The sequence below is a fragment of the Oncorhynchus keta genome, chromosome 23 (genome assembly GCF_023373465.1).
Source record: "Oncorhynchus keta strain PuntledgeMale-10-30-2019 chromosome 23, Oket_V2, whole genome shotgun sequence".
Lineage (NCBI taxonomy): Eukaryota > Metazoa > Chordata > Actinopteri > Salmoniformes > Salmonidae > Oncorhynchus > Oncorhynchus keta.
Window position 1 is genome coordinate 46,178,206 of NC_068443.1, and position 15,767 is coordinate 46,193,972.

The 15,767-nt window shown below is 41.5% G+C and overlaps 1 protein-coding gene across 7 annotated transcripts in view; it reads left to right on the forward strand.

Moving 5' to 3' along the window:
* retreg1 (reticulophagy regulator 1) overlaps positions 1–15,767 on the forward strand; it is a 66,509-nt gene that overhangs the window by 24,629 nt on the left and 26,113 nt on the right. The window contains exon 1 of one of the 7 annotated variants that reach the window (XM_052477333.1): positions 14,184–14,386. The exons of 5 other annotated variants lie outside the window; for them this stretch is intronic. Coding sequence is in view for 1 of the 2 variants with exons in the window: in XM_052477334.1 (XP_052333294.1) it covers positions 14,355–14,386 (32 nt within the window). In the remaining variant the exon portion in view is untranslated. Of the gene's footprint in view, positions 1–14,183; positions 14,387–15,767 lie in introns of those variants that run through there. One more of the 7 variants, XM_052477334.1, reaches the window with a different exon arrangement.

The following is a 15,767-nucleotide window of genomic DNA, read 5'->3' on the forward strand; positions in this document are numbered from 1 at the left end:
TGTGAGTTATGTTGCCCCTTAATCCTCTCCTCCACCTGCTGGGCGATAGCAAGAGGTTCAATAGCCATATTAAAGGGGATAAACAGCCACCATGCCTAACACCCCTGTGGAGAGGGAAGTAACTGGAGGTAACATTGTTGGTGCAAACAGAAGCCACTTGGGAAGAGTACAAAATTTCAATCCAGGAAAGGAATGACTAAACCCAAATCTCTCTAGTACTGTAAATAGATATTCCCACTCATGGGAACATGCTCTGATTGATCAGATGCTCTGATTGTTTGGTGAAAAATGGTCAAATTCCGATTGGTGAAGCAGTCTCTCTTTCTAGAGTTCAGGAGTCGGAGAAGAGGCATATCTGTTGTCCACATCTCTGATAAGTGTTTGGTGCACTGTTTGTTGTCATAGGCTGTGTATGAAATATTTTGGCCCCTTAGATATGCTTTTAACGAATCCCACACAGTAGAGTGAGACACATCAGGGGTGCAGTTGATCTGTAAAAACACATCAATGTGAGTTGAAATGTATTTTTTAAAGGCACTACAGGATAGTAGTAGTGGGTCAAGTCACCACGATAGAGCTCTATCCAGGGCTCTACTGAGAAACAGACGCCTCACAAGTCCTAAACATGGCAGCTTCATTAAATAGTACCCGCAAAACACCCGTCTCAACGTCAACAGTGAAGAGGTGACTCCGGGATGCTGGCCTTCTATGCAGAGTTGCAAAGAAAAAGCCATATCTCAGACTGGCCAATAAAAAGAAAAGATTGAGATGGGCAAAAGAACACAGACACAGGACAGGGAAACTCTGCCTAGAAGGCCAGCATCCCGGAGTCGCCTCTTAGCTTTTAACATTGAGACTGGTGTTTTGCAGGTACTATTTAATGAAGCTGCCAGTTGAGGACTTGTGCGGTGTCTGTTTCTCAAACTAGACAAACTAGACACTCTAATGTACTTGCCCTCTTGCTCAGTTGTGCACCGGGGCCTCCTACTCCTCTTTCCTCTATTCTGGTTAGAGCCAGTTTGCGCTGTTCTGTGAAGGGAGCTGGTCATTTTGAGCCTGTAATCAAACCTACAAATGCTGATGCCCCCAGATACTCAACTAGTCTTCTTGGCTCAGGGGGTTGCTGTATCCTGTGGTGATCAAAACTGAACTCACTCCTGTTACCTCTGCAACCGTCCCCAACTATACGGGAATCTTTTCTTCCCCAACTCTCTCCCCTGTGTGCTGCCAGAATGGGACTTGTACAGCTGGTGAGCAATCAGCCATTGATTACTCACAAACTCCCAATCAGCCCCAATTAGTCCTGGCCGGAGAGTCCATCAAGACCTGGCACAGCCAGCAGATGGAGCCATCACCTCGTGATGTATACTCCGTCTGTCATCAGTCCTCGACAAGTCTACCCCTGGTGGCTGACCTGCTGTATGCCACAAAATACATTCACAAACATATTATTAAAAATATGTGTGTATGTGTGTGTGTATATATATATGCGCGTGTGTATATGTATATGCATGTGTATTTATACTTACAGTCATGTGTGCATATATATGGGTATGTGTACCCTGTTGCACCATGCTCTACCAACTGAGCTACAGAAGGACATGTATATGCATGTGTATTTATATATATATATGTGTGTGTGTGTGTGTGTGTGTATGTATGTATATGTGTGTGTGTGTGTGTATATATATATATATATATATATATATATATATATATATATATATATATATATATATACACACACACATTGGGGCAAAAAAGTATTTAGTCAGCCACCAATTGTGCAAGTTCTCCCACTTAAAAAGATGAGAGAGGCCTGTAATTTTCATCATAGGTACACTTCAACTATGACAGACAAAATGAGAAATAAAATCCAGAAAATCACATTGTAAGATTTTGAATGAATTTATTTGCAAATTATGGTGGAAAATAAGTATTTGGTCACCTACAAACAAGCAAGATTTCTGGCTCTCACAGACCTGTAACTTCTTCTTTAAGAGGCTCCTCTGTCCTCCACTCATTACCTGTATTAATGGCACCTGTTTGAACTTGTTATCAGTATAAAAGACACCTGTCAAAATTGTAGACCTGCACCAGGCTGGGAAGACTGAATCTGCAATAGGTAAGTAATAGGTAAAACAGACTTTTCCCCATCGCTACATCCTCTCGAAGGCCCTTATGCTAGTTTGCTAGTCCCGGCCTGCTAACTGTCTGAATCGCCATGTCCCCAGCCAGCCCAACCACTCACTGGATCCATCACTTGGCTACGCATGCCTCTCCCAAATATCAATATGCCTTGTCTATTACTGTCTTGGTTAGTGCTTAAATCAAATCAAATCAAATGTATTTATATAGCCCTTCGTACATCAGCTGATATCTCAAAATGCTGTACAGACACCCAGCCTAAAACCCCAAACAGCAAGCAATGCAGGTGTAGAAGCACGGTGGCTAGGAAAAACTCCCTAGAAAGGCCAAAACCTAGGAAGAAACCTAGAGAGGAACCAGGCTATGTGCGGTGGCCAGTCCTCTTCTGGCTGTGCCGGGTGGAGATTATAACAGAACATGGCCAAGATGTTCAAATGTTCATAAATGACCAGTCCAATAATAATAAGGCAGAACAGTTGAAACTGGAGCAGCAGCACGGTCAGGTGGACTGGGGACAGCAAGGAGTCATCATGTCAGGTAGTCCTGGGGCATGGTCCTAGGGCTCAGGTCCTCAGAGAGAGAGAAAGAAAGAGAGAAAGAGAGAATTAGAGAGAGCACACTTAACACCGAATAGGACAGAAGTACTCCAGATATAACAAACTGACCCTAGCTCCCCGACACATAAACTACTGCAGCATAAATACTGGAGGCTGAGACAGGAGGGGTCAGGAGACACTGTGGCCCCATCCGAGGACACCCCTGGACAGGGCCAAACAGGAAGGATATAACCCCACCCACTTTGCCAAAGCAAAAGTGATTACTGTCTTATTTCACTGTAGAGCCTCTAGCCCTGCTCAATATGCCTTAACCAACTATGTTGTTCCACCTCCTACATATGCGATGACATCACCTGGTTTAAACGTTTCTAGAGACTATATCTCTCTCATCATTACTCAATGTCTAGGTTTACCTCCAATGTACTCTCTTCCTACCATACCTTTGTCTGTACATTATGCCTTGAATCTATGCTATCATGCCCAGAAACCTGCTCCCTTTACTGTTTCTGAACGTGCTACACGGCCAGTTCTTATAGTCTTTAGCCGCACCTTTATCCTCCTTCTCCTCTGTTTCTCTGGTGAAAAAAAAAACACTTCAGCGAACAGGCCTTTCTAATCGACCTGGCTGGCGTATCCTGGAATGACAATGACCTCATCATGGTCAGTAGAGGGTGCCTGGTTATTCTTTAAAAGTGCCTTCCTCACCATCTTAAATAGGCATGCTTCATTCAAAACATTTAGAAACAGGAATAGATATAGCCCTTGGTTCACTCCAGACCTGTCTGCCCTTGACCAGCACAAAAACATCCTGTGGCGTTCTGCATTAGCATCGAATTGCCACCGTGATATGCAACTTTTCAGGGAAGTTAGGAACCAATATACCCAGACAGTTAGGAGAACTAAGGCTAGCTTTTTCAAACAGCAATTTGCATCCTGTAGCACAAACTCAAAAAATGTTCTGGGACACTGTAAAGTCCATGGAGAATAAGAGCACCTCCTCCCAGCTGCCCACTTGCTCGGTCCTCATTGTGGTTTTACAGACGTGTTTAATACGTCTTATTTATAAACTTTTGTAATATTTATGAAATGTATATTGTTATATTTGGTAGCACTTATTTGTTTTTCCTTCGCCTCCAACCCCTTTCGATGCGTGGAACGGATGTGGGAGGGGCTAGGTCTACATAAGGGCGCAATTTTTTTTTAAACTCACAAAAGCTCTGAGGAAGGGCGTGAGGCCGATACGTAAAGCTTATTAAAGATCAGTGATACTATCAAGAGCAGTGTGCGGGTTCCTTTTTCCTTCTACTTTGAAGAATCTAAAATCTAATATATTTTGATTTGTTTAGCACTTTTTCTGGATATTTTTGATTTTTGGTTACTACATATGTGTTATTTCATAGTTTTGAAATCTACACTATTATTCTACAACGTACAAATAATAATCAAAATAAAGGAAAACCCTTGAATGAGTAAGTGTGTCCAAACTCTTGACTGGTACTGTGTATATTGTAGCCCAGTGGTGGATTAGGTAAGTTCTTGGTTCAAGACCAGGGATGGAAGCAATACTGTTTACACCCCTATGACTAAATCTCTGTTGGTCAATTTCTTCAACAGATGATCGGGTCTATATAATTATCAAAAATATATTGGTAATGGAAAGGAAACACAGATTATTTGTTTAAGTATTAAAATATTCCTTTATTAATACAATTGTAGACAGAAGTTATATAATAGCTCTCCCCAGGTTCTGCAAAATGTCTAAGACATCCTGTAACTCATATAGCCTCTCCCAGTCCTCCTTGAGTGAGCTTTCCTGGTAACAACATTTTAATAAATAAAACTTCCTCCTAACAGCAGCAAACATCTTATCAGCGATTAAAAGCTCAGAAGTGGGTTTGACCGAACCTTGACCTTTCATCAGTATAGTCATAAGGTGAACGAGTCTAAGCATTTTCTGACAGGAGGCTGTTTTCATCAGGCCTGCGGTAGCCTTGTGTTCTCAGGGAAACTGTCTTATTCACATTGGGGCCCAGACAGGAGGAGTATGAGCTTAGGCGGTTTCATCCTTCTGATAGTGTCTGAAGGGGACAACACTCAAAACAGGTGTTACCACACACACACACAGGTCTCCTGAGAGGAGACCTTACAGTTTATCATAACACAATTGATTAACCCTTTAAATGGTATGAGGCCTTGGTTTAACCCTCTTCATCTCCTAATTTAAAACTTCTACTAAAGTGGTCCAAGTAGTCTCTTAAGGTTTCCTCTAGAATCAGCTGTACCTAACATCAACCAGTAGGACACAGAACACAATAGTGGTTCTGGGGCAGCTCTTATTGCACGTTTTTACACCACCAACTACTTTGTGGCAAGGTGCTGTTTATCAGTAGCCCCGCTTACTTCCCTCCTCCATCCAAATAGTTGCTGCCAATCAGCTTTATCTATATTGATCACAAGACTCTATGCTCAAGGACTTCCAGGTACTAAGATATTGGAGGCTTGAGGGAGCATGGGAAAAAGGCACTAGAATAGCCCACCCCTTATGGGCTAAAATAGCCCATAGTACTTCATAGAATGATAGGAGCCTATCGTTTTTTTTTTTATGTCTCATCCAACTGGGCTCACTAAAATACAATAGTAATTCTATGTTCAGTGAACATTTACATTACATTTACATTACATTTACATTACATTACATTTACATTTACATTACATTTACATTTACATTACATTACATTTACATTACATTACATTTACATTACATTACATTTACATTACATTTACATTTACATTTAAGTCATTTAGCAGACGCTCTTATCCAGAGCGACTTACAAATTGGTGCATTCACCTTATGACATCCATGAACAGAAATATAAACGCAACATGTAAAAATGTCTAAGATTTTACTGAGTTACAGTTCATATAAGGAAATCAGTCAATTGAAATAAATTCATTAGGCCCTAATCTATGGATTTCCCATGACAGGGAATACAGATATGCATCTGTTGGTCACAGATCAAATAAAATATATATTTTTTTAAAGGTAGTGGCGTGGATTAGAAAGCCAGTCAGTATCAGGTGTGACCATCATTTGCCTCATGCAGCACGACACATCTCCTTTGCATAGAGTTGATCAAAATCAAATCAAATCAAATGTATTTATATAGCCCTTCGTACATCAGCTGATATCTCAAAGTGCTGTACAGAAACCCAGCCTAAAACCCCAAACAGCAAACAATGCAGGTGATCAGGCTGTTGATTGTGGCGTGTGGAATGTTATCCCACTGCTCTTCAATGGTGGTATACGTCGATCCAGAGCATCACAAACATGATCAATGGATGACATGTCTGGGTCTGGGTAAGAACTGGGACTTTTTCACCTTCCAGAATTGTGTACAGACCCTCACGACATGGTGCCATGCATTATCATGCTGTAACATAAGGTGATGGCGGTGGATGAATGGGTCTTAGGATCTTCTTCTTCTTCTCTGTGCATTCAAATTGCCATCGATAAAATGCAATTGTGTTCGTGTCCATAGCTTATGCCTGCCAATACGATAACCCCACCGCCACCATGGGGGAACTCTGTTCACAACATTGACATCAGCAAACCGCTCGCCCACAACGAAGCCATACACGCTGTCGGCCATCTGTACCGTTGGAACTGGGATTAATCTGTGAAGAACACACGTCTCCAGCGTGCCAATGGCCATTGAAGGTGGTCATTTGCCCACTGAAGTCGGTTACAATGCCGAACTGCAGTCAGGTCAAGATCCTGGTGAGGACGACGAGAATGCAGATGAGCTTCCCTGACACAGTTACTGACAGTTTGTACAGAAATGATTTGGTTGTGTACACTCACAGTTTCATCAGCTGTCCGGGTGGCTCTTCTCAGCACGTGAAGAAGCCTGATGTGGAGGTACTGGACTGGCGTGATTACACGTGGTCTGCGCGTCTGAGGCCGATTGGACTTACTGCCAAATTCTCGAAAATGCTGTTGGCTTATGGTAGAGAAATTAACATTAAATTATTTGTCAACAGCTCTGGTGGACATTCCTGCAGTCAACATGTCAATTGCTTGCTCCCTCAACTTGAGACATCTGTGGCATTGTGTTGTGACAAAACTGCACATTTTAGAGTGGCCTTTTATTGTCCCCAGCACAAGGTGCACCTGTATAATGATCATGCTGTTTAATCAGCTTCTTGATATGCCACACCTGGATCGATTATCTTGGCAAATGAGAAATGCTCACTAAGAGGGAAACAAATTTGTGCACAACATTTGCTTTATGTGCATATGGAACATTTCTGGGATATTTTATTTCAGCTCACGAAACATGGGACCAACACTTTGCATGTTGCGTTTATAGACTGCTCAAAAAATAAAGGGAACACTTAAACAACACAATGTAACTCAAAGTCAATCACACTTCCGTGAAATCAAACTGTCCACATAGAAAGCAACACTGATTGACAATAAATGTCACATGCTGTTGTGCAGCTGGAATAGACAACAGGTGGAAATTATAGGCAATTAGCAAGACACCCCCAATAAAGGAGTGGTTCTGCAGATGGTGACCACAGACCACTTCTCAGTTCCTATGCTTCCTGGCTGATGTTTTGGTCACTTTTGAATGCTGGCGGTGCTTTCACTCTAGTGGTAGCATGAGACGGAGTCTACAACCCACACAAGTGGCTCAGGTAGTGCAGCTCATCCAGGATGGCACATCAATGCAAGCTGTGGCAAGAAGGTTTGCTGTGTCTGTCAGCGTAGTGTCCAGAGCATGGAGTCGCTACCAGGAGACAGGCCAGTACATCAGGAGACGTGGAGGAGGCCGTAGGAGGGCCACAACCCAGCAGCAGGACCGCTACCTCCACCTTTGTGCAAGGAGAAGCAGGAGGAGCACTGCCAGAGCCCTGCAAAATGACCTCCAGCAGGCCACAAATGTGCATGTGTCTCAAACGGTCAGAAACAGACTCCATGAGGGTGGTATGAGGGCCCGACGTCCACAGGTGGGGGTTGTGCTTACAGCCCAACACCGTGCAGGACGTTTGGCATTTGCCAGAGAACACCAAGATTGGCAAATTCGCCACTCGCGCCCTGTGCTCTTCACAGATGAAAGCAGTTTCACACTGAGCACATGTGACAGACATGACAGAGTCTGGAGACGCCGTGGAGAACGTTCTGCTGCCTGCAACATCCTCCAGCATGACCGGTTTGGCATTGGGTCAGTCATGGTGTGGAATTTCTTTGGGGGGGCCGCACAGCCCTCCATGTGCTCGCCAGAGGTAGCCTGACTGCCATTAGGTACCGAGATGAGATCCTCAGACCCCTTGTGAGACCATATGCTGGTGCAGTTGGCTCTGGGTTCCTCCTAATTCAAGACAATGCTAGACCTCATGTGGCTGGAGTGTGTCAGCAGTTCCTGCAAGAGGAAGGCATTGATGCTATGGACTGGCCCGTCCGTTCCCCAGACCTGAATCCAATTGAGCACATCTGGGACATCATGTCTCGCTCCATCCACCAACGCCATGTTGCACCACAGACTGCCCAGGAGTTGGCGGATGCTTTAGTCCAGGTCTGGGAGGAGATCCCTCAGGAGACCATCCGCCACCTCATCAGGAGCATGCCCAGGCGTTGTAGGGAGGTCATACAGGCACGTGGAGGCCACACACACTACTGAGCCTCATTTTGACTTGTTTTAAGGACATGACATCAAACTTGGATCAGCCTGTAGTGTGGTTTTCCACTTTAATTTTGAGCGTGACTCCAAATCCAGACCTCCATGGGTTGATAAATTTGATTTCCATTGATAATTTTTGTGTGATTTTGTTGTCAGCACATTCAACTATGTAAAGAAAAAAAGTATTTAATAAGAATATTTCATTCATTCAGATCTAGGATGTGTTATTTTAGTGTTCCCTTTATTTTTTTGAGCAGTGTATTTTTTTCAGTATAATGTAAGTAGTTTTGAATACATAGGGAAAAAGCATACAACACACACACGCACACACATACCCATCTTAATTGTCCATGTTTCCTATCCATGTAAATTCCATCAATTCAATTCAAATTCCATGTCAATGTCTATGTTGTAATTCAGATTTAATTAAATTCTTCTCAATTCCTATGTTAGTTATAAAAAAAATATTTAAAAAATATGTGGATAATTCAATATTATCCCTAACAATTCCACAAATTCCAATTCCCACTTTCAATTCGTTATGGCTATCGGGCTGATCATATGAGTGTTCAGACAGCCCAGCTATACATAACTTCAAGTTGAAATGATTTACAACAAATCCTGAAGTTTATTTTGATACTAAACCCATTATGATATGAATTGAATTGAATTCCAAATATATGTATTTTTTTTTACAATTCCAATATTAATTCCAGTTCAATAACTAGAAGATTGTTGCAAATCGAATTGAATTCCATGTAAAATATGCACTTCATAAGTGAATTCAAGAATTTTGTTTGAATTTAGGGTTGTGAACAAGTGTTGCTCAATTGGTAGAGAACAGTGCTTGGCCACGCTAGGGTTGTCGATTCAATTCCCATGGGAGACCAATATGAAGACATATGCACTCACTACTGTATGTCGCTCTGGATAGTGTCTACAAAATGATTGGAATTGATTCCAACCCTGATTGAACAAATTCTGATTTACAATGACGGGCCTACCAAGATGCAAAAGGCCTTCTGCTGGGTGGACGGGGGCTGGGATATAACGTTTAAATGTAGGACAAAACACACATTAATTAACATTCTATGAGTATTATGTGTAACTTTGATAGATATCAGTTGAAAAAAGTATAAATATTACTGTGTTGGGTTCATGGCTGCTGTGCATGCCGGTGTGTTGAGGAATGCTGTCGTTCTGAAGTCAGGGCAGCTGTCAAAATGACAGGCCAGAGATTACCTGGTCCATGGGCTGCACGTGCTGAGGAAATACCTCCACTCCCAGAAATACCCTGATCCATGGGCTGCACGTGCTGAGGAAATAGACAAAAATACCTCCACTCCCAGAAATACCCTGATCCATGGGCTGCACGTGCTGAGGAAATAGACAAAAATACCTCCACTCCCAGAAATACCCTGATCCATGGGCTGCACGTGCTGAGGAAATAGACAAAAATACCTCCACTCCCAGAAATACCCTGATCCATGGGCTGCACGTGCTGAGGAAATAGACAAAATACCTCCACTCCCAGAAATACCCTGATCCATGGGCTGCACGTGCTGAGGAAATAGACAAAAATACCTCCACTCCCAGAAATACCCTGATCCATGGGCTGCACGTGCTGAGGAAATAGACAAAAATACCCCCACTCCCAGAAATACCCTAATCCATGGGCTGCACGTGCTGAGGAAATACCTCCAGAAATACCCAGAATTACTTTCACAGCTTTACCTTAGACAAACACAAACAAGCATTTCTTTGTGAGTCTACACCTGTTTTTTTACGAAGCACGTGACAAATAACATTTGATTTGATGTTTCTTAATGGTCCTATATACATCATGTTCTCTGCACACACACATATTTGAAATCACCCATTCATTGAATCGTGTTTACGCAACATTTCTCAACACCTATTTTTGTCAGTCTTTGTGTGTGTGTATACGCAACATTTCAAATCACCCAGTTACGTCAACAATTCAAGTCTTCAATTCAAATCAACATGTAAAACTGGATCGGAGTCATAATGAGAAGGTATCTATAGCGAGCTGTTGCTGTCAAGGAATATGACTTGGATGTGTAGTTATTATGTGTTTGAATCATAACACCTGTTACGATCATAAATCTGCTTTGAGATATAGGACACACATGTTGTTTGTTCCCACGACAACTGTGATGTTTGTGGGGTTGTGAAATCTGATATGGCATGCAGTGTGTGTGCGTGTGCGTGTGCGTGTGCGTGTGTGTGTGTGTGTGTGCGTGTGCGTGTGTGCGTGCGTGCGTGCGTGCGTGACAGAGAGAGGGAGAAACAGAGAGTTTATTTGATTCTGTGTTACAGGAACTGATCCTATGACAGCAGTTACTTTGAATCCTCACAAGCAGCCAGTCAGGGCAGAAGACTAGCAGGGGGGTGTGCTTCTGAAGGAACCCTGTCATTGGACCAAAAAATACTCGTCATGAGTGCTTCGTCACAGTCAAAGGATTTGCATAAGTCATGTGGATATAAACATCTATAATAAATTGTTGACGTTCTTAAAGTGCTTTGAATGCAACTAGAATGTTTTTCTGTTTGTCTAATATATTTGTTAAAACATGGTGAAATGTAGCATAAATTGTGGCATAAATACAATGCAACACAATCAGGGTTGGGTTGGTTACGATATAAATGTAATCCATTAACAGTTACTAGTTACCAAAATTGTAATCAGTAATGTAACTTTTGAATTACCCAAACTCAGTAAATTGATTACGTTCAGATTACTTTCCCCTTAAGCGGCATTAGAAGAAGACAAAACATTTATATGACCAATAGAATGACATCTATTGTAGGCGCAAATAGCTAAATGAGAGAGCAGCAGTGTGATTCACCTCAATGACCTATGTAGATATCAACAATAAATTAGATTCCCACCCGTAGGCTACACCACTATGAAAAGCCGTTTTAACATTTTAATTAATTGATTGATTTATATTAGTACTTAAATGTTTTACATCAGTAATTACATTTTCGTTAGCAATCATTCACATTTTTATATCCCAAAAGTATTTATCGATATTAAAAATTATATGAAAATATGTTATCCACTATGGAAACAGCTTTCTATAGTGGATATTTTGACCATTTGATCAGTGCATTTTTATATATCAATAATTCCCCATAGAATTAAATGGAGAAGCACATTTTTTACGACGATAATTCAATGTACTATATAAATATAAAATAACTGTTGCTATGCAGATATCAAAGTGTGGATATCAAATATCAATTCTTCAAATTTTGATATCATGGACTCTTTTTATATCAAATATTAGAATTATTGATATCAATAATTCATTTTTTATATAAAGCAATTCATTATCGATATGAATAATTCCAATTTTTTATTTATTTTATTTTACTCCTTTTTCTCCCCAATTTCGTGGTATCCAGTAGTTTTAGTAGCTACTATCTTGTCTCATCACTACAACTCCCGTACGGGCTCGGGAGAGACGAAGGTTGAAAGTCATGCGTCCTCCGATATACAACCCAACCAAACCGCGCTGCTTCTTAACACAGCGCACAGCCAACCCGGAAGCCAGCCGCACGGAGGAAACACCGTGCGCCTGGCAACCTTGGTTAGCGCGCACTGCGCCCGGCCCGCCACAGGAGTCGCTGGTGCGATAAGACAAGGAACCCAGAGTCTGATGTCCCAGCTGGCGCTGCAGTACAGTGCCCTTAACCACTGCGCCACCCGGGAGGCCCTATATTTCACATTTTTACATTAAAAAAACATTATTGTTATCAATAATTCCAATATCAAAAGTAGTCCTTGATATCAACATTTGAATAATTGATATAGATAAAATTATTTATCTATTTATCTTTAGCTAATTCAATTTCTATATCTATATTTCTATAATTTCTTTCTATATCATGAATTAGAATTTTTGTTGTCGATAATGTACTTTTTTTTATGTCAATAGTTGTCTAATTCTGGATATATTAGCATATATTAATCATTATTAACACTGAAAACCTATCAGCTTCAAGTGCCTTGAATGTCAAAGAAGTATCACGTCTTCCTGTCAGTGGGAACGGAACACACACCTTACACAGTCTTCACATTTTGCTGCCTTAATTTAATCTAAAAAGGGATTACATTGGATTTCTTCCCTACCGATCTACACAACATACTCCACAACTTCTCTCAACAATTACAGTTGTGAATAATTTTGAATAATTTTCTACCGACACAAGTCTTAGGGAAATATACAGTGCATTGGGAAAGTAGTCAGACCCCTTGACTTTTTACACATTTTGTTGCATTATTCTAAAATGTAATAAATAAATGTTTTTCCTCACTCCATAATGACAAAGCGAAACCCTGTTTTTAGAAATGTTTGCAAATCTATAAAAAAAAAACTATTCAGACCCTGAGCTCAACTCAAAATTGAGCTCAGGTGCAGCCTGCTTCCATTGATCATCCTTGAGATGTTCCTACAACTTGATTGGAGTTCACTTGTGGTAAATTCAATTGATTGGACATGATTTAGAAAGGCACACACCTGTCTATATAAGGTCCCTCGTTTGACAGTGTATGTCAGAGCAAAAACCAATCCATGAGGTCGAGAAGAGGACAGGATTGTTTCGAAGGCACAGATCTGGGGAAGGGTACCAAAACATTTCTGCAGCATTGAAAGTTCCCAAGAACACATTGGCCTCCATCATTCTTAAATGGTTTGGAACCAACTAGACTCTTCCTAGAGCTGGCCGCCCGGCCAAACTGAGCAATCGGGGGAGAAAGGCCTTGGTCAGGGTGGTGCACTTATTGATATAAAAAATTTAATAGATACATTTCCATTTTAGCGTTTATTCAAGTTGGATAATCTTTGGATGCCGACAGCAGTCGCACCATTTGAAGACATTGCTTGGACTGTGGCCTACAAAAGCCAATTCATGCTCTTTCCCGTTTTTACGTGATCCATCAAACGCACTTGGGTGTGTCATGGGTGTGTCATTAAAGTGCTCTCTGACTTGTGGTCAGACTAGCTCAGGCAGAACAAACGTAAACCCTTTTTCAATGCTGATTTGAATGTCAAAAACAAACAGAAAACAGAAAGGTGTCAACGATTGTTTCGCAAATATCCTTTCTGAATTTACCAGTAATCCTAGAAGTAATCTAGTTGTTCAAAAGTATCTGTAATCTGATTTCAATTTTTTTTTGCTGGTAACGTTACTGATTACAGTTAGTCACAGAACTCAGCCCCATCAATGCTCCTCAACTTAAAATATCCTTAATTAACATGATAAAAAAAAAAGGCCGAAACTACCTAAACAATCATTATCGTGTTTGCGTAACTTTGCAACATAATGTTTACTCCACTACGGCTAAATAAAGACTGTAACTGAACTGTTGTTAGCAGGGGAGAGCTAGCTAGCATTTGCGCAACTTCTGAGTAGTTTACACCGGATATCGCGACAACATTCGACAAAGACAACAATGACATGTGCTTTTGCTTTCTACTTCTGAACCCCCCCTCCCACATACACACTCACAAAAAAAACACACACACACTCAAAGATATCTGATAAACAGATTGTGCCCCCCCCCCCCCAACTTTACAGAGGGGGGCAGTGACACTGACATAGAGGGGCAGCTCCCACCCTGTCACTGGTGTATTCGTACCCCCCCACCCATGCACCCACCACCCTGCCCCAACCTCTCTGTCCTCTTGATAGTTGCCTGATGGAATGCTGTGTGACCTGTGTTATTTTTAGATGGGCCTGGTTGAAATAGTCAAGCTCAGGCTTCATTGAAGATAAACACTAGCTGGTCTCGCGCTGTGTGGCACGTCAACTGTGTCTTGACTTGACCTGAACGATTTGTAGAGCTTTGCTGTGACAGACAAGTACTTATATCCAGAACCACGTCTTCTTCGGGACTACCTTAATATCGTAACAGAACCAAACGAGAGCTCCTAAGATGTCTCCTGAAGACCGTGGGGCAGGAATGAGGTACATGACTATGTCTTTTTGTTTTTGACTTCTTTTGAGTGTGTGATAAGAGAAAGTGAGAGACACTGACAGTCTAACAAATGGTTAAAAGGAGTTTTGAATACGGCTTTCTGTTCATAGTGCCTTAAGAAAAACACCACTTGACTTATTCCACATATTGTTCTGACATTACTACTTTCTGAAGGCACTGTATGTCAATTTTTTTTTTTAAAAGCAGTCTTCTAGATAAGGTGCTACACTCCTCGTGTTAGGTAATTGGTTGTGATTATATTGGGTGCCATGCCTTAAGTTTTCCCTCAAGTTTAAGCGACAGGATAATGGTGTCCATAGTGCTAAGAGTCAGAGGTATACAATTCACTCTAGTTTTCTCCGCTCAAAACCCAACATGGCAAATAAACTTCTCATCGGGGGATTTCAAAATATAATTAAGCTCTGTAAACAGAATGAAAGGTGTCATCATCGGTGCATTAAATATCAGTGATATCGACAGAGCCACGTGGGTGCTGTGTGGCTCAGTTGGTAGCGCATGGCACTTGCAGCGCCAGGGTTGTGGGTTTGATTCCCACGGAGGACACCTATTAAATATGACACAAAAGTATTGCACTCACTACTCTTAAGTCGCTCTGGATAAGAGTGTCTGCTAAAAGACTCAAATGTTTAATTTGGGCTTGGGCTTGGGCTCTCTGGTTTAGACGTGCATGATGACTCTTTTGAAATGGAGGTTTAAGGCAACTGGTCAAGACTTTGCCTTGGGGTTTTGAATAGCGGCCAATTTCATTTTTTTAAAAGTTATTGCGGAGGGTCTTTGGCATAAAGGTATAAGTTGCATCTGAAGTGTTCTCTTGTATGTCGACTGGTAAACATAGTTACTCCCTCTGTATATCCCTCGGAAATATGTGGATGCTCTGGATTCTTTGTCCGCCATTCCTCACATTGTTTGGCCGTTTGTTAAATATCATTTTGAAGGTGCCGTCGCTGGACTCATTACATGTAGCTCCCCATGTTGTTGTGGAGATCACCAATAGGTTGAAATGACATGTCTGCCTAACAACTGCTTTGGATGCCCCTCCCCTGCTCTCTCGATAGGATTGTTGTCATGGAATGATCCCCGAGGTTTTCCCAGATGAGTTGGGGATAACAGAGCAACGTGTCTGTTGGCTTTGGATGCTGTTAAAGATAGGAAAGGACTCATTTTACAGAAGCCTGAGTGAAGTACAAAAGGTATTTCATATCAGGAGTATGTGTGGCATAATGTCAATTAACTCAGGAAATACTGTTGTTAGTCTCAAGATAAAGATTGCAGTAATCACGTAGAATAATGCAGTATTAGCATAGTCAGGGTTACAATCTTCCAGTCATCATTCACTGGGTCGGATACCAA